Here is an 18,495-nt window from a genome sequence, read left to right as displayed (position 1 = left end):
GTGGACAAATACCATCCTCGCCCTGTCCCCAATCCCCAGAGTTTTTTTGTTTTCCCAAAACCCGGTTCGACCCCTGATCAATTGTCAAAAAACCTGCACCAACCAGGGCAGGGTGGAGTGCACATGCCAATGGGGCTATTTGATAACTACGGAAGTGTCTGAACTAAATGATTTATTTCTTTGTTTTAAAAGAAAAAATTATTCACTAAAAGACAACACAAATCATTGAGTTCAGCCACTTCAGCTAATTAGTAAGTGGCCCCAACGTTGATTTTGAATCAAGCATTGTTGTAAATCATTATAAGCATGGTTTTGATTGATGAGACTACGGAGAAACTAAATTTAAGTAAAATATGGTGGCTGGTCTTCGGGGTGTATAGGTTTTGGTAGTAAAGACTAAAGAAAGGCAGAGAGGAGTTAGCTAAGAATAATGGTCCAGAGATTCTCTGTGTGAAGTGTTAACTACTTTGCCCGTTTTCATGTATTGGGTCAGTTGTTTATAAGAATGGAAACCACTGAAAATGACGAGTTTGCAAAAAATTAACGTGTTTTTTTATTAAATTGTGATAATGCATGTGCATTAATACTTATTTCTATGGAACGGTTACGAAAAGAACCTGTAAGTGAAAGCAAGAAATTTTTTTTTTGGTTTATAATCGTCAGCATTCGGTAACAGTTCTTTCCATCAAAAAAAAAAAAAAGAGAGAAGAGTTCCAATTCTTTTAGACCAAATCTCAGTTACGGTGCATATTCTGACGATTGTTAGGTTCTGGAACATGCCACACGGCCCACACCCATCAGGCATTCTTTCGGGGAAAAGCATGTTTTGAAATAAAAAATGGTGCACCGCTACAGTAAATTAGATGATTAATATATGTAATGTAATAAATGAGTGAAATATTTCATCTAAAATATTGAATAACAATACATCCACGGTACACTATAGAACACTTTTTATGGAGTTTATGGAGTGTAGTTCAGTCATTTTCAATGATACCACAGTTGAGTTTAGGATATCCAAACAGAGACCTCACTACGAAATACTCCCAAGTTAGCTGGTTGGTTAAGAATAAACAGAGGCCAATTGAGGCAAAATTCATTCTATAATCAGTTCATGGTTCCATCTGAGCACCAACCTCAAAAGAAGAAATATACCCCTGACCAGTAGCAGCATGCCAGCATGGGAATCATACCCAACAAGCCAGCTCTAATTCAGCACTCACTGTACTCTGCTTTCACCCTGTATTAATGAATATTTTAGCCCTTTAGGCGATTAAGAATAATTGCACTATTAGAGCGTAATGTAAGTTGCCACGTGGAAGCCTTTAGTCATTGGGTCGTATTAGATCTCTAATCTCTTACAAAGTTACTTCAATTTGAAGAGAGAGAGAGAGACCGCTACTAAATTGCTCGGAATCACATAAAACTTAAGATTATAACCAAATGATTAAACAGGCATTTGTAATCAATTGATAGATTAAAGAGAGCAAAAATATAAATGCTGCTGCTACATAATTTACAAACAAGCCCCATCAAAAATTAAATCAAAGAGGCTGCACTTTTTGGCAGAGTTGAGACCTCTTGATTGGCCACAGGCCCACAACACCAGCAAGAGACAGACAGTGGCTCACCCGACTTCACACACGACGTGAAGAAACCTTCTCTGCAACCAACTTGATCTCTTTCATCCGTCCCTCGGCTAACTGACGCAATTGCTCCTCTTGATTAGTTTGAGTTTTGTCAATCTGGGCACCGCCTGCTTCACCACCAGTTTGTGTACGGAACATTACAAAAGTCATGTCATGGTCATAATCATTTGGAACCTCAATCACCCGCTTTCCAGCAGTATCAGATTCTTTCCCCAATATATCAATCTTGATACGTTCAGAAATAAAGGTCACGTAATTCTCCATGTATTGGTCAATGGAACCAAGTCCAAGATAGATGAGAACCTCCCAGCATTGAATAAACTGTTTCTTGTTGATCTTCAAATTCTTTCTAACATCCTCTACTACAGATGCAGGTGGATCCAACTGAAGCCTGCAGTTTCCTTCAGAAAATTTCCCTTGCTTTAGATGCAAGACTGCCAAATTAATTGATGGCTGAATTGAGTCAAAAGCAAGCAGGCGAAGCGTGTCAATGCAAGTACGCACGTGTTGAAGATAATCAGATGGCTCTTCTACTGTGACATCATACATCTTTTCAGATACTGCAACATGATTGAGAACCTCCAAAAGGTGACGACCATGACCTTGACCCTGGTATGGTGGCAAAACTAGTATCTGCAATCACATAGGGTGGAGGGGAGGTTAACTTCACACTGAAATTATTGAACGTTGCTTAGTAAATTCATTGAGTTCATGGTTTAACGTATCTTATGAAATGCATATTTCATTTGCAGCACCTCCACCCACTCGCCCAGAAAACATTATATTCAAAAGGCAGGCAAAAAAAAGTGCACTCAAACAGGACGTCATAACGCATCAAAATTTGGCACTTGATCCATTAGGGCATTAAGCCATACTTCAACTTAGCAATAAGTAACAAACCTGGCTAATTCGCAAGCGTGAATCATCAGGATATTTATAGAAGCGGTAAACAGCTGCAAAGCCAATCAACTTAAAATTAATATCCCCCTGTTGGTCTGTTCTCTGAACCACAAGATAGATCTCCCATTTTGGATCAGTGATATCAATAGGACTGCTACCTGAAAGAAAACCTCTGTTGTAAGATGGCATTACACCTCATAAGTCATAACCCCATATTGACATGAACAAAATACAGGAATAAAGTGGTGTAAGAATCTAAGCATTAAAAGGAACTACCATCAACAAGAAGAAGTGCAAGTGGCACCAACCGACTGTAAAGTTGCCCAACAGGCATACTGTTTACAGGCATGCAAATGACCTGATACCGTGCAAGGAGAAAGTTTCATGAGCAGTTATCAAAATCAAAACATATAAACTAAATATCTTTTGAGGCAAAATACATTCACTATAATGATGTGGTATAAGTCAATAAACAATAAAATCGGTCAAGGCTCTCCAGATAGAGACAATACCAGCTCCTGTTCTTCATTGACACCATATTGAACATATACAATCAGGGTACTAGCATAGCAAATTCTGAGCTCCTTTCTAAAATGGCTTAAAAGCATTCAATGGTATATTGATTGTAATAGGAAGATTGGACAGACAAATCATTTTCACAGGCAGGTTATAACTTTGCAACCACAACCTTTAAACTGAGAATAAAATACCATGCTAGACTATAATTTTGAGCTGGCATTTATTCTAATATCCTGTAATTCAAGGACACAAATATGAAAAACACCTCCACACTTGAAGCTTCTGATTCCAGACAACCATTAGTTTCACCATTATGTCCCTTGGGGGCTTTATAATGTATGACCTCTCCATTTGAAATGATGGTTCTGAGAATAGCACATAGAAAAGAAAGGATTAAACTAATGCAGATACATATTCAAACACATACAAGAAAATATGAGGTTGTATTTTAGAAACATATGGTTTAAGCACCGATAATTTAACAATGGATATGGCATTAAAAAGAACAGACTAGCAAAACAAGATTCATGTAGCCAACCCCATATAATTGGGATAAAGCTTGGATGATGATGGCGGTGGTAATTTTAGAAACATAAAGCATGTGTTTTGTTCCATGGGTGTTTCATGATAGGCGTTTATCAAAATGCCACCATGTCATCACCAAATCAGCATTTAGCCCATCATGGTGATCTGTATGCATAGATACTCACAAAAGCTGGCCTTGATTTATGTGCACACCTACCGTTGGGAGAAGCCTCATTTTAACGCTTCCCCCAACGGTTAGGCATTTATTCACTGTTCTGTTGATGTGGCACCTAGTGGCACTTACTTGTCATTAACGGTTGACATTACTACTTTTCTTGGTTTTGAAGGCAAATCAAGTACAAACATTTAGTTAATAAATGGAAGCTCTACCAAACACATACAAAGTGGTAAAGATATTACTGGGAAAGGATGCCACCTGATATAACGACTCTCAGCAGTGAAAGTATCGAGGAAATCATCCTTTTTCTCAACCAGAGATTCACCGAATATATTCTGTCCAAATTACTTAAAATTCAGAATATAAGTAGAGGTAAAAGAAAAGGATCATTTGAGACAAGTGATTAAAAGATACCTGAAGTGCAGGCTTCAGATCTGTGATCCCCCTCCCTCCCTTGCAATAGGTCAAAACCAATTAATAGTGTAGCAATAAGATATGGAGCAAAAACTCCATGATGTACTTAACTTTTTTAGAGAAATGGAAAATTGACCACATAATGCAAACTGAAGGCAGTAATATAGTCAACTTTGAAAAAGAACAATAAGCTCAAAAACTTTAGCAAGCAAATGAAGTGAGTAAGAATATATTATCATCCTAGTTGGCCATAGTACCAGCGCTCTAGGAAAAGGGGTTTTGGAAAAATTCTAGTTGCAATTGGATGACCAAGTACAAGAATTCAAAAGTTAGGGTACTGATAGAATAAAATCCAGAACCATAGATGCAAAAGTCAATACTTACCTCAGATGTGCTCTGAAATGTAATATCAGCATACGCATGTAATGAAATGGTACTTAACCAGATGATGATCTGCACAAAAAGAATGAACATAAAAAACATTATACAAGGACAGAATTGGATTCTAAAATATTTTCTGGAGAGTTAATCTTCTTTCTTTTACTTCTCATAATGTAGTAATCTAAGTAAGCTGAGATACATCTTGCTTTTAATTAACCAATTCAGGTCGAAAGAACTATATATTATCTCCCAAGTTATTGTGGTTCACTATTTGTGTCATTCATATACCATGTGGCAGTATCCTTTACATTAAGCAAACTATGTGAGTAACATCAGACGAATATTTAGAAGGTTTAGAAATCTCCCATTTTTGGGCACACCACCCTTATCCCCAAGGCCCCAATGTAGGAACTTTGGATCTATGACATATGCGAAGTTGTTTCCTTAAAAACTTATAAAAATGCTAGCCACATCTGACAGAGCATTTGATACATACGAATGTCCCCCTTTGTTTTCAGTAGCTTGCAAATACTGCACATAAATGCAGTTTTGTGTTTTTGAGGATCTCCATGTTCGAATACAGAACATGGAGATTCGAACATATGGCTACACATATTTTATTCCGTTTCTCTTTTATTATGGGAATGATTTGGGCACATCTCATTTTTGTATACCAGGGACATCCCTGATGAAAAGACGAAGCAAACATCGTTTGTAATGATAAAGTAAAAACAGGAGGGGCAAATATAGCATGATTGGATACCAGGTTAGTGAGATCTACAACCACTGCCTTTACTGGCTAGTTGAGTCAGCTGGTTGTACATTCCCCCTTCACGAAAAATAGGACTCCAGCCACTGGTTAAAGGGGCGTTTCCTCTTTAGCAAAAATAGGAACTGGATGACCACTTCCTTTATTTCTTTCTGTTCTTTTACTTTAATAGTTTTCTTTTAGGAACATATATTTTTACCTTTCAGTTTCAAATATATATATATATATATATATATATATATATATATATATATATATATATATATATATATTATGCTTGTTGTAATGTTTCAGGTTAGCATCCAGACATCCACATAGGTGACATTCAGATTTTTCTTTCAAATTTGGAAGGAGTCAACATAGTTCATATCAATATTTTGAACACTAACATCCTACTATCTGAGAGATTTACCAAGAAATCTGAGCAAAAAAATCCGTCGTCATCCGATTTTGACTTTCTCCTCCTGGATTCATGACACTTTTGACAGTCTTTTAGATTTGAGCATTCTGATAAGCATTTTGAAATCACCATTACTGACTGACAAAAGGTCATGAAACTTTGATTTCATTCTTCCCCATTCTTCTTTCCTTGCAAAAGAAATTCTGGTTCATGCCATGTCAGAACTCAGAGGTTAATATTTGCATATTTTTATCACATGTTTATTATCATCAATATTCTTCTTTCGTTTTTCTGCAAGTTGTTTCTCTTAATTCCCAGTAGGGTCATCAATGATCCAGGTCAAACTGACAGACCTAAACCAATCTGGCCTATCATATAGGTTTTGGGAAAGGCCCCAGTTCCAATGGACCAATTCTGAGTTTGAATTTTAATCTACCCTGATCCTAAGGACCCAAATCAAATGTTATTTATATGCTATATGCACATCATATATATGGAACAGGTTTGCTGGTTGAATTGTTTAGTAAGCTTTCATAAACAACCCAGGAAGGCAGGAATTTTCTATAATGGCAAGTCAGTTTGGACCACAAAATAAGTCTCCACATTCATCTCATCATCCCCTGTCAATAGAAAAAATAGCAGCCCAAAAGACCTTGCCACACATTCAAAATAAGCCCTCTTTTATAGGTAATTTTAGATTAAAAGAGAGAGAGAGAGAGAGAGAGAGAGAGAATGGCTATTGTCAATCAGGAAAAAACCTCAAATAAGAGGCTCAGTATGGGGCTGATGTGGATTACATGATTGAATATTTGGCCTGTCCAGTGTGTTCCTATCTGATGGATGGTCTGGATCATCCAGAGGATCCCTCAACATGATAGAAGTTGGTTTCAATGTGTAGGAAAGTTCCCTAGTTGACCCAATTAGGAAACATTTTGCCACACACACATACATATTTATATCCTTCCTTGTGCATGGTGTTTTATACATGTAATAACATTAAAAAAACTCATAACTTTCAATTTGACATATAATATCACTTGCAGAGATGAATCACAGAAACTTCATGAATCATTCTTGGACTCCTCCTTGATTGAAAAATCCACCACGTTATTATTCACATCCCTCTTTGCAGGGAAGTTAAAATGCCATCACTATGATGGCTATTCTGATACTCCCTCCCCCAACACCAACCAAGTAAACCAGGCAGCTCAGATTGAATTGGATTGGCAAAACCCAACCCAGCAGCGTAGTATTGGTTTTATGAATTTCTTCTGCCCTGGGCTAGAAGCTTGGCTTGACCCCAGCTCATGTTGGGCTTGGGTTGAGGCTCCACACTGAGCCCCACCTGACCAGTTGGCAGCCCTAACCCCCATTACAAACTACTGGTTTCTTTTGTCTAGAATACTATAATTAGTGTCATTGATTTTTATCAGGTATCCTATCTCCATAAGTTATTTCTCTTATTCCCAAGTGTACATTAATATTCAACTAATTCAAGCTTGATATGGAAGGCAAAACTACAGAGTAACTAAGCTAGGGCTGTAGGGATATGCAGATCGCATCAACGAGTAGGTTGCAGAAAAGACAGGTGGACAAGTAAAGACCCAAAAACCTTTATAGATTGACACAAAAGAAATAATGTTAAAACAATCGCATTGAGGTAGACTATTAACAGAATAATCATTGAAGGTAAGCATCTAGCAAGATGTAAACACATCACATGCCAATGCCATGTAACAAGAGGGACATCCGACATTTTTATTGGGTGATAAGTGATTAGAAAAGTTCATTTTAAAAATAATTCAGGAATAAAGATAGAAACAGTAACAATATTCTAAAGATGGATGGGAAGAGGAATGACTAAGATGCAGATAATGGATGCACATTCCAATGCAGTTGGAGGGAATCACGGTAAATCACTAAACTTTATGAAATGGAACTAGAGAAACTAGTTTGGCAGGGGAGGAGCAGTTGAATGAGCTATATCAAATTCGACGTGAATTACCTTTAAATCTTTATAGCCATATATTTTCCCATCTTCACCGAAAAACTGATTCAGGTCAATGGGTTCAATTAGAAAGCCGGACGCAGCATCAACTTCATCTTTGCTGTTAACTACAATGTGCACAAGGATATAAAATGCAAGTTAATAAACGTAAAATAATACGCTGCTCCCAAATGAAATATCCAGTTGGTCTTAAAATTTTATAATATGCGCATCACAGCAAACGTTTTTTTTTTCGGGAGGCGGGTGACGAGGGAAGGAGGCTGGTCTCCTCTTGGTACCTGATCACCAATTTCTTCCCCAAAATGCAGTTGTGTTGTGGTACGAAAAACAGGATTAAAAAGATCGATCATACATGAGTTACTATCAGCATAGATACCATTTACTAAATATTAAAAGAACTTGGTGATTAACGAAATCATACCTAGGTAAATTTTAATACACTCATTGGCCTCGATTCCAACATCTGTAAGGGAACCATGTAAACAATAAAATCAAGAGGAAGTGCCTAAGTTACCCTGAAAAAACACTAAGAAATTCCAGGTTTCTTAACTAATCAAGGTTAACTCACCAACGACATTAAACCCGACTCGCCTTCGCTTTTTAGCATCTGATATTGGATCAGCTGCTGCTTGCTTCAGCCCCATTTCTCGCTTAATAGCTTCTTAGGGTTTTTGTCTCACTGAGCGGGAAAAAAAAAAAAAGGAAGCGGGAATTTAGTGTGCATACAGCATACGAACAAAAGAGGGAAGACACTTGCTACTTTATATATGCCGGAAGAATGAGTGCGTGCGTCCGAGTGACCCGATGTTGCGACTCGGTTCATAATAATAAACCTAAAACGTCCGAGTGAGTCGCGACTCGACAACGCCTGAGGCTGTGTTTGCTTGCAATGCAAATTTTATTTGTACTGATGCAAAACTGTGGCAGTGCAAATGATTTGAGTGTAAATTCTGAGTTATTTTTGTAGTAAATTTTAGCTTATTTTATTTGATTGCAGTATAATAAATTAAATTAAGACATGAATCATAATAAAGTAAAGGCTAAAACAAAATTAAATGAGAATTTTCTTTTTTTCACTTGCACTCCCATGGCATTTATACTAGTGCAAATAAAATTGCACTGCAACCAAATATAGTTTGGAAATGAGAGGAGTTCCACTTCGGTTGGTGCAAGCTTATTCTCACACCATTCGAATAACCTCTTGTAACCTTTAATTTAGAATATTTCTCAATACAAGGTTGTAAAGACTGTTCGAATAAGCATTACATTGACTAAAGTCGAACTCACATGGAACATAAAGTGGAACCAGGATCCCCGACCACTCTATCATGTTGGAAGAATTAGGACTATTAAATGAGTTCCACCAAAACAGCATATGTGCCAAAACTTATGACAACTAGATGGATACTAATTCGATAATTTATTTTTGTATTTTATATATTTTTTAATCTCTTTGACTAATTAATTCCTACATTTTCTTTCCTTTCCCTACTTTCCTTCAAACCAAACATAGCGATAAGATAGATTAAAATATCCTCATAATAGAACCATCATTTCATTGAAGGGGATTCTAGCATAAGTAATCAAGGTCTTAAACAAGAGGAGAGAAGATCCTCCATGAAACATTAAAGGTAAATCTCTTAAACTATCCCTTACTATTCAAGAAATTGACAAACTATACCTTTACTATTTAGATATTGTCTTGTGCTATCTTAATTTTTCTGACAATTGTCTAACACCTTCGTTGCCGTTGCCGTTAAATTTTCATCACGTGAGTATTAATTATTTTAAAATTCATAAAATACCCTATTGTTCACTACCCTTATCCCCTAACTCTCGACCCCGGCACACCTTTCCGGATGCCTGCAACTTGCATGACGGAATATTTCAGCTCACAAGAGAACTTGATCACAAGTCAAACGGTGAGACCGTTCGGTGCCTCCTCGAACACATCGAACCCACCAGCATAGCTGTTACAAGTGGTGCCTGCCATCGCCATGACCGTCGGTGGCACACTTAAGATATTCCAACCATGTCTTCGGCCTCTGACAGGGACACGATGAAAAAGAAGAGAAAGCGGTATGCGTCTAGTGAATATTATGACGTTAGTGTGGTGGATTAATGGGGGGAGAGTTGCCGAGGATGTTAGATAGGAGGTGGGAGTGCCGGAGGTGAACGAAGTGAAGGCAGTGGAGCTAATTGGACAAGTGGCGGAAAAGTGTGTGAGCTTCGAGGGAAGCGGTTCCTTCTCTACTCAAATTGTCTTCTCTGACGAGAAGTCGTCGATGGCCACTGCAAGCTCCGATAGGGCAAATTCCTCGGCCCTGTCCGCATGCTTTGAAGATGTCCCACTCCTATAGCGCATAATTGCTCGGGAGCCCCACCACCTAATGGTGGATGATCTCGACAAAGCGCTCAATGGACCACTGCTTGCTGGCGTGCCAGCAATAGCATTGCCTCCGCTTATGGTGGGTTGAACGGAATTATGAACTTTTTTTTTTCTGCTAGCAACAGCATATTCTAGCCCATGCCTACTTGGAAGGAGACTCAAAGCTTTTCATTGATTCCTTGAGGAAGGCTGTTTAATCACCTTGAAGATTGAAGAATATCATTGAGAAATGCAATTGTGTAATCGTGTTTACTCTTATTTGAAATCAGTTATCAATTTATCACCTTTCATCATGTGTCTTATGAAGCTAATCAAGTTGCTGATTGGATAGCTCATAATTACTCTTTCTAGAGATCGAGTATAGATTTTATTTCGTGGTCTCTTGATTTTTATCTGTTTTTGTGATGTATGGGGACATGCTATCCCCTCCCCCCAATCTTGTGTAGCCCCTTCCGATTAAAAAAAAAAAAAGAGTATTATTGTCATCACTCATGGGCATAGTGCTATTGACCCCTTAACTGTGATCATTCCTTTTTATCTTTTTATTATTATTTTTTATTATTATTATTATTATTTTCAATAGTTTTTTTCTCTTACCCATCTTCATCATTTAAGTTGATTCCTATGGCTCAGTTTAGGAGTACAAATGCAAATCTGTAAAGTGTAAAACCTTATATTTTGTATTATTTTGTATGCATTTACATTCTAAAAATTTGCATTTATAGTCCTTCCAAACTGAGCCTGAGGTTGTTGTTTCGGTTGCAATACAAATTTTATTTGCAATGATGTATGCATGGGAATAGAAGTTTTGCTTTATGTTTGACTTTGTATTATTTGTTTGTGCAAAGTAAAATGAAGTGGCCTCCATTTTAAGTGAAATAAAATAGAGGTAGAAAGAGAGTTATTTGTTTAGGAGTAAGGTAAGATTAAGACAAGGTAATCTCTATTCTATATGAGAAATAATTAAGGTAGGAGGATGATGTCAAAATTTGCATTAGTTTTTGAGCTATAAAATTTGTACTAACAAAAAATGCAAAAGAGGCAAGTACAAATTTTACATCGGATAGGAATGCAAATTTTGCACAGTCAAGACTGCAACCCAAAACAGCATAATAAGTTATATAAATAGTTAGTCAGAATATAATGGTAGAAAGTAATGCAACAAATGCTCCAAGGGTTCCTTTAGGTTATGGTTGGTTTGAAGGAGAAAGGAAGGGAAACGTAGAGAAACATATACAAGTTTTGTAAAGGTTTCCCTACCTTTTCCTTCCTTTCCCTACCTTTTCCTTCAAACCAAACAATTATTAGGTTTTGTATCGTAAGAGAAAAAAGAAACCTGAGGATCTATATAAATATATCAAGCTGAAATATGTACTTAAGAAGGCCTGAGGACGAGGTAAATGAAATCTAACAGTATTTTTTGCCATTTTTCCATAGAAATTACAATAATGTCACTCTCTCTCCTACAAATTCTCTCTTTTTTCTTACAAATTACAATAATGCTTTCTCTCTCTCTCATTATAAATTACAAGAATGCAACTCTCTCTCCAATTGAGGGAGACCTCAACTCGGCATCTCGACTGCTGGGGGACATGCAATAAAAGATAGTTGAGTTCGAACCAAGCTGAACTCAAACTTCAAAGCTCAAGCTCAAGTCTCTAATTCGAATCAAGCTCGAGCTAGACGACACCTCGACCATTGAGGGAGACCTCAGCTCGGCACCTTGATTGCTTGAAAGACCTGCAATCAAAGGTAACCGAAGTCAAACTTCCAAACTTTTGACTCGAACCGAGCTCGAACTCAAGTCTCTAATTCAAATCGAGCTTGAGCCTGATAGCTTATGAATAAGGCCCTGCACCTCCGCTAGTAGGCTATTAAGAAATTTCTGTCAGCTTTTTTTTTGTGTGTGTGTGTGTCTTCTGTCCAACCAACCACAGTTTTAGGAAGACAATAGTTTAATTTACGAGGGATGAAAGACGGGGCTTGGTGCTCTCCTGAATAAATTGGAACGTAATGCAGTAACTGCACATTGCAAAGAAAAAACAAAAGATGCACGAATTACCAATGTCCGTAAATTTGTAAAAGTAATCAAGCTCAATGGTAATAAGCGTACATTTAAACCCTTTGATAACCATACAAAAAAAAATCCATAGCTTATTATAGATTATTAATAATAAAATATAGTGGAACGTATTTTCATTAGGGACACATGCCCAGTTTATCAGCATTTCAATAATGGGATGGGATGTGCCAAAATCAGTCTCATGAATAATTGCTGAAAATTGTATTCTAATTACTAATAAAAGTTTAACGTTTAGTTTTGGTTTCTCCATTCAACAATAGATGAAAACTCAGCCTCCTTTCACATCTAAAACGCTTAGCTCAACTGCAAAGGAGATGGAATTTGGGGAAGCCTGGAATCAATTAGGGTTATTTATGCTCAATCAACCTATAATGGATGATAATTGCATCACCACTATCGTGTGTTGTCTGGTCCATAATTTTCAAGGCAACTCTGATCCATAATTTTTAAACCACCAAGGCAAAACTAGGCGATAGGAGAATGCCTTGTCGCCCAGCTGTAGGCATCACCTTGGTGATGAGTTTTTTAAAATTAAAAGTATAGATCCTAGGAGAGTTTCCTTCGGTTTCATAGTAATAACTAATCAGTAATATTTAATTAATAATTCCCACCATCCTAAATGCAATAAGTATAAACTCTATATCAAAAGATAAAAAAATCAACATATTTATGAAAAGAAAAAATGAGGAAAGAAAAATATACAAAACCATAAGGGTTGACCCTTGTTTTGGCCCTAAGAAGAAGAAGTCCTATTGATTTGTTTGATTGTTATTACATGTCAATTGGATAAAAATCTTCAAATTATTTCTTACGTTCAAGACTATCTCACTGACTTGTGTGTTTATTGAATCCAAACAAATAAGAAAATAATACAAGAATAGCAATATTAATACGATAAACACCTAGCAAAAAAATATTAATAATTTAGTCAAGTAATATCTATTGTACTATTATTAATAACATAAAAATATGTGGTGTCTTACATATATATATATGTAGGCGTTTGGGTGAGGCGACCCTCCAAGGACGCCTAATCACCTAAGTGCCTTGACAACTATGCTCTGATCCCTGTGTTCTCCTTCCACTACCAGAAGACACATATTTCCCAAACAGCAGTAGTCATCAAAACAAAGATCAACGGCTCAAGATGGCAGTGACTATCAAATTTGTGAAAAGACAGTTTCAATCACAAATAAATAGATAGACAAGTTTGCCTATTTCTTCACAGAAAGGGGGAGAGGAAATTTTCTAAGATCTGTAACAATGGTTCAAGTTTGCCTTTTGGTCCTCTTTCGCCAATGAAATCAGCTATTGTATAGATTAACCATCAAGTGAATCTAACACAAATAGACTTAAGACATGCACAACACTTTTGAGGTCACGCATAGTTTATAACCTCATTCCTGTCAAATTCTGTTCGCATGACAATACTGCACACCCACTACTAAGAATTTAATTGTCTCATAAAGTCATAAGCGTAGATTAATTGATCTTCAGTCAGAGTAGAGAATATATGATCATCATAATGGCCCAAGACTCTCTATACCTGAGTCGGTGCTGAATCTTACTTAAAACATTCCGCAATACTTGTGATCATATCCTCCATCAATGTGTTCTAAAATCATTTCTGTCGCAGTATTGTGTTGTATAGTTGCTAAACTTGGGTAACCTTCATAACAAATAACAAATTAATCTCAAGCAGAAGTCATTTTACCTTGTTTTGATGGATAAATAAGCACTAGTCTTACTCAAAAAAAAAAACCTCTACAGTCCATAGAAATAGACAATAATAACCAGTTCAGATGATCCTCCTCCCATACATATCCGTACTAAACTGTGCAATACTATGTGCAACACTATTATATTTCCTAGGTACATACAAAAAAGGCAAGGAAATTCTACAAGGGACTTAATACTGTCAAAATGTCAATAACAGCAAAACAAGGCCAAGGCACAGAACCTGATCTTTCTAAAAAAAATTGATAGTTAGAAGGGAATCCAATTCCACAATCACTGACAACCATCCTCTTCTTTTTGCAAAACTCTTTTTACCTTATCATCTGTTAAAGCTACTCAGGTTTCCTGGGGAGTGCCCTGTCTTCAACTTCAACTCCCCTCCAAAAAAAATAGAAAAAAAGAAAAAGACAGAAAAGAAAAGAAAAACTTGTATGGTAATTTAGGCTACAGATTAGTCTGCAGAACAAGAAACCTAAAGTTGATGTTATAAATCTAGTGTTTTAAAGACTTCAACCACAACTTTGGGGTTCAAAAGAAAAGAGGGAGGGATTAGGGAGGTGTTATATTACTGTTGAGACCCAAACACCCCCTCCAGAACCCACTAGGGGAGTGGAGCAGGCCACCACCTATCAGCCATTCACAAGAAGACAGAGGAGACAGGTGGCAGAGCCCCAGAATTAGTTACACTCAGAGTTGGCTACTCTGCCACCTGAAGATATTCCACCCATCTTATCTGCCAGAGTTAGTTATCCAGAAATCAGAGGATATTCCCTCTGATATTACACCTGTAGGTCAGCTATATAAGGCCATCATCATATAATGAAAGTAATGAATGATTCTCCCTTAATTTTCTTCTTCCTGAGTCCAGTTTATTCCTTCCCTCCCTTCTCTCTTTTCTCTCCATCTTCTGTTTCAGGAGGTCAAGCCTCACTTGAAAAGGTTTCCGAGGTGAGCGGAAACTCACCAGTTACCTACCCAAAAACATTTAATTTTGCATTCAAATTGTCACATCAAGTATGATACCCAGATAACTTTACAAGAATAACATACTTGTGAATACAAATAAGATACAACATTGTATACTGCATGGACACTTCTAGATATACTCTATACCTTCTAATACTTACAATTACGTAAACTAGTATGTTTTGACAAATCATAATATTAGAAAAAAAAAATCTACACATATTAGAAACATGATTAAATTTGGAAAGGCACAGTCTTGAGAAATGTCACTCGGCTTCAAAGCTAGATAAAAGGCATGATATAAATTTATTATACCAGATACCCATACCAAATCTGGGTCAATGTTGATATATTCATATTTAAGTGTAATAGAAAATTCAATCTATTAAATTGAGCAAAGCACAGCTAAAAGGCATGTAAGAGCTCTACTCCATTTTAATTCCATTATGTTGTTGGACTCAAGTTCATTCAGGATATTTAATGGTAAGCAACAAAGGTTCAAGCTAAATCGTGCAAATAATAATGTATTCAACTCAGCACTCAGCAGACATTGTGGAGTCATTTACAAAAAAAAAAATGATTCATATCTCCATCAAGTACCCTCACCTAAAGTCAAAACTTAAAGGGAGTTAAAAAATCACAATCAAAAGAATGGAAGATGCTCACAATGAGTTAACATATGCTGCAACCACAGTTCAACCACTTAATTGCACACCACAATAAAACACAGACACAATACCCTTTTGATTTAAATTCAAACTGCCAAAGTAATCTGCTTTTTGTTTGATCACTGGTGTGTCCATGTTTCATTGGAGGGTTGCAACTTGCAAGATAGTCTGAAGAGGTGCTTATAGAAGATATGATCTTGATCACAGTGCCTTCTAACACTGTGCATCAATGATTTTAGAGTCCTGCTCTCCTCTAGTTTACTTGTAGCCAAGAAGCCCTTGTTCCCTCCTTGTTTTCTCTCTCTATAGCATCCAACTTCCCCAGTTCGCATGTGGTTATAATTCGTGTCACTGAAGCAGGACAAAAACAAATTGTTTCAATATTGAACAGTGCTTATAAAATTATGGGAGAATGACGGTTCAGCCCAGGGTCAGAATTTGTAGAATCAAAGTACTGTTGGGGTAGGTGCCAGCTCGGAATTGATGCCAATTCATGGGAGGGCGTTGGTGCATAGAGTGTGGGTTGTTGACATTTTGAATGTTTATTGCAGTGGAAATCAGAAATCTGCATTGGGCCTGTCCATACTTTCCCGTAGAATTACAGGGTTCTGACTAGGAATTGATTTCAGCAGCAGATAGCACCCAAAAAAAGGATTTGTACATAGTTGAACTTGTGGTAATAATGTATCTCTTAATTCTTGAAGGCCTCTCTTTGGGATTGGAGAACCTCTGAAACGAGCCCCAAAATTCTTAAGGATGTCAGAAAGGAGGTATCAGAAGGATGCATGTGATGGTGAGCTGGGAGGTTATGAAATATGAGAGGACCAGTTATTGCAAATTTTTCTTTTTTATTTTTCCTTGTGAAATGTAGTTATCCTAATGCCAGTTCAATTCAGGACTCCCAACAATACCTCCTTGCCACGGACCTTAACTTTTTCGAAACAGACTAAGAGTAACGAATATAGAGAGCCAGCTAGCAGCAGCAGCATACCAACATGGACAAAAAACAATGAAGAATGACTCAACCAAATTAGTACATTACTATGATCCTGATCCCGATTGACAGACATTTGAGTCTACAACCGTCTCGTTCAGAAGCGAGTGAAAATGAAGAAATCGGAGAAAACAAAAGAAAAAAAAAAAAAAAAAAAGCATGTTCTTACATGGTTGAAAGCACATTAAATAATAATAAAGTCATCAAAGATAGGCACTTACTCATGGACTAAACAATACCCATATTCCCAAAATTAACCATAGGCAAATATCAGAAGAAATTATCAAGTAAAACATTCATTGCATGAAGCCAAGAAAATGGAATGTAAACATGCATCTAGAGCATATAAAGAGTGTAGCCATCTCTATAGTTTATACACCAGATACCGTAACCTATTTGAAAACCGGAAGTTTAATACAGTCAATTTACATATACGTTCTTCCAATGGAAGCTGGATGTTTATATTACATAAATCTTCAGCATAATATCACTCACCCAGATGGCACAATTCTCTTATCCTCTGGCCTTGAGCTCGGCAAGGCGCCTTGACAGATCGTCCTCGTCCACCTTCTCCGATGCCTTGGTCGGAAGAGGGTGAGCCGCCGGCTGAGGAAGCCCAACCGAAACCTCCAAGCCATAATCGTCCGCCACCTGCTGCATCAAGCTATTGACCTCCCCTTCCGGAGTTGATAGAGACGTGCTTCCAGCCATGGAACTCTCCATAAATTCTGCCTGAACCTCCATGTTGACAAACTGCTTTTCGAACTGATCCATCGTCTCCGACATCTTCTGCAAATTCCCAGTCGCGAGAGACGAATCGAGGGCTTTCACGATCGATGACATCGACTTGCTGATAGTAGTCATCTTTGCTTGTGTGTCAAGCCGAGCAACGACGGCATCGAGGCGAGACGCTAGCCGGAGGTAATTCATCTGTTCGTTACGCTTGCGGATCGCATTTTCGGCGTAGATTCGAGCCCCGTCCATGTTTCCCTTCTCGATCGCCTTCTTGACTTTGAGCTTCTCGGTCTTCTCGTCCTTCTCGCACTTGCGGGCTTGGCGTTGCAGACTCTTGGATGTGAATTTAAGCTCCATGATCTGGTTCATAAGCTTCTCTGTGTTTCCCATGGCGACTGATTGCCCCTGCAACTGCTAGGAATTCTTTGTTCTTCGCTATTAGACTCTGGCGATGAACCGAAGATTTGCTCCCCGGAAACGCGTTAAGGCTTTTTACTTTTTGTGCAAATTGCGTGTTTAGTGCTTTATAAGAATTTTTTTCTTCCTTCTAGCTTTCTCAATTCCGAGTTTCTGACCATATATACGGTTACGGTATACGTACATATTCAATGTATGTGCATAGATAATACGCGTAGGCAATTTCCAACTCAGCCCAATATGAGTTATTATTTGGCCAGCTGGCCTGCCCTGTATAAAAGCGTGGCTGCCTGTTTTCAAGTTGGATTTGCTCAACCTGAATCTGATCAATGGCTCAATGCAGGCTGAACCTTCCAAGAAGAGACAAATTTTATAAAGCAGTTATAAGATTATTTATGTTGTCTAGATAAAAGTGTTTCATGAGCATGAGGGTCCGTTTGGTTCGTGAGATTAGGGGGTTTGTAATCAGAATTGGAGTGACCATTTGGATTACAACTGTTTAGTTGGGTGGAATCAGAATTTCATTATCATTTCTGATGGAATAGTATTCCCCATGTGAAGAAATGGTCATTGGGAATTAAATCCCATTTTAGTTCATTCTAATTCTTATTTTAATTCCTATCTAAACCAAATAAACTATGAGAATAGACCATTTCGATGCCAAGAGATTTTGGTTTCAATTCTGATTGTAAGCCAAACTGACCCATAGTGCAATAGAAATGCATGTGTTTAGATAAAAGGTAAAATTATGTTATGAGCCCAG

The 18,495-nt window shown here is 37.5% G+C and overlaps 2 protein-coding genes across 3 annotated transcripts; both read right to left on the bottom strand.

The window, feature by feature from the left end:
• Positions 1 to 1,406: 1,406 nt before the first annotated feature.
• Positions 1,407 to 10,300, bottom strand: HAG2 (histone acetyltransferase of the GNAT family 2). Its single transcript, XM_088950746.1, has 10 exons — positions 8,312 to 10,300; positions 8,165 to 8,206; positions 7,741 to 7,850; positions 4,570 to 4,638; positions 4,186 to 4,224; positions 4,030 to 4,106; positions 3,334 to 3,433; positions 2,826 to 2,907; positions 2,550 to 2,707; positions 1,407 to 2,282 (listed from the first exon to the last, which is right to left on the bottom strand). Exons 1-10 carry the CDS (start codon positions 8,385 to 8,387, stop codon positions 1,638 to 1,640), a joined length of 1,398 nt encoding a protein of 465 aa, XP_088806872.1. The 5' UTR covers positions 8,388 to 10,300; the 3' UTR covers positions 1,407 to 1,637.
• Positions 10,301 to 11,487: 1,187 nt separating this feature from the next.
• LOC148847019 (ESCRT-related protein CHMP1B) lies at positions 11,488 to 17,836 on the bottom strand. Of its 2 annotated transcripts, none has more exons than XM_088949364.1 (2): positions 17,076 to 17,824; positions 11,488 to 11,872 (listed from the first exon to the last, which is right to left on the bottom strand). In XM_088949364.1, the coding sequence occupies exon 1, from the start codon at positions 17,703 to 17,705 to the stop codon at positions 17,094 to 17,096; it is 612 nt and encodes a 203-aa protein (XP_088805490.1). In that variant the 5' UTR covers positions 17,706 to 17,824; the 3' UTR covers positions 11,488 to 11,872; positions 17,076 to 17,093. The 2 variants fall into 2 exon arrangements, with proteins under 2 accessions (XP_088805490.1, XP_088805488.1); XM_088949362.1 differs by lacking the exon at positions 11,488 to 11,872 and adding an exon at positions 13,506 to 13,884 and having other exon boundaries at positions 17,076 to 17,836.
• Positions 17,837 to 18,495: the final 659 nt, after the last annotated feature.

Source organism: Nelumbo lutea, chromosome 6 (genome assembly GCF_056320005.1).
Source record: "Nelumbo lutea isolate HS-2025 chromosome 6, American lotus-T2T, whole genome shotgun sequence".
In the NCBI taxonomy this organism is placed as follows: domain Eukaryota; kingdom Viridiplantae; phylum Streptophyta; class Magnoliopsida; order Proteales; family Nelumbonaceae; genus Nelumbo; species Nelumbo lutea.
This window is presented reverse-complemented; position numbering and strand designations above follow the sequence as displayed.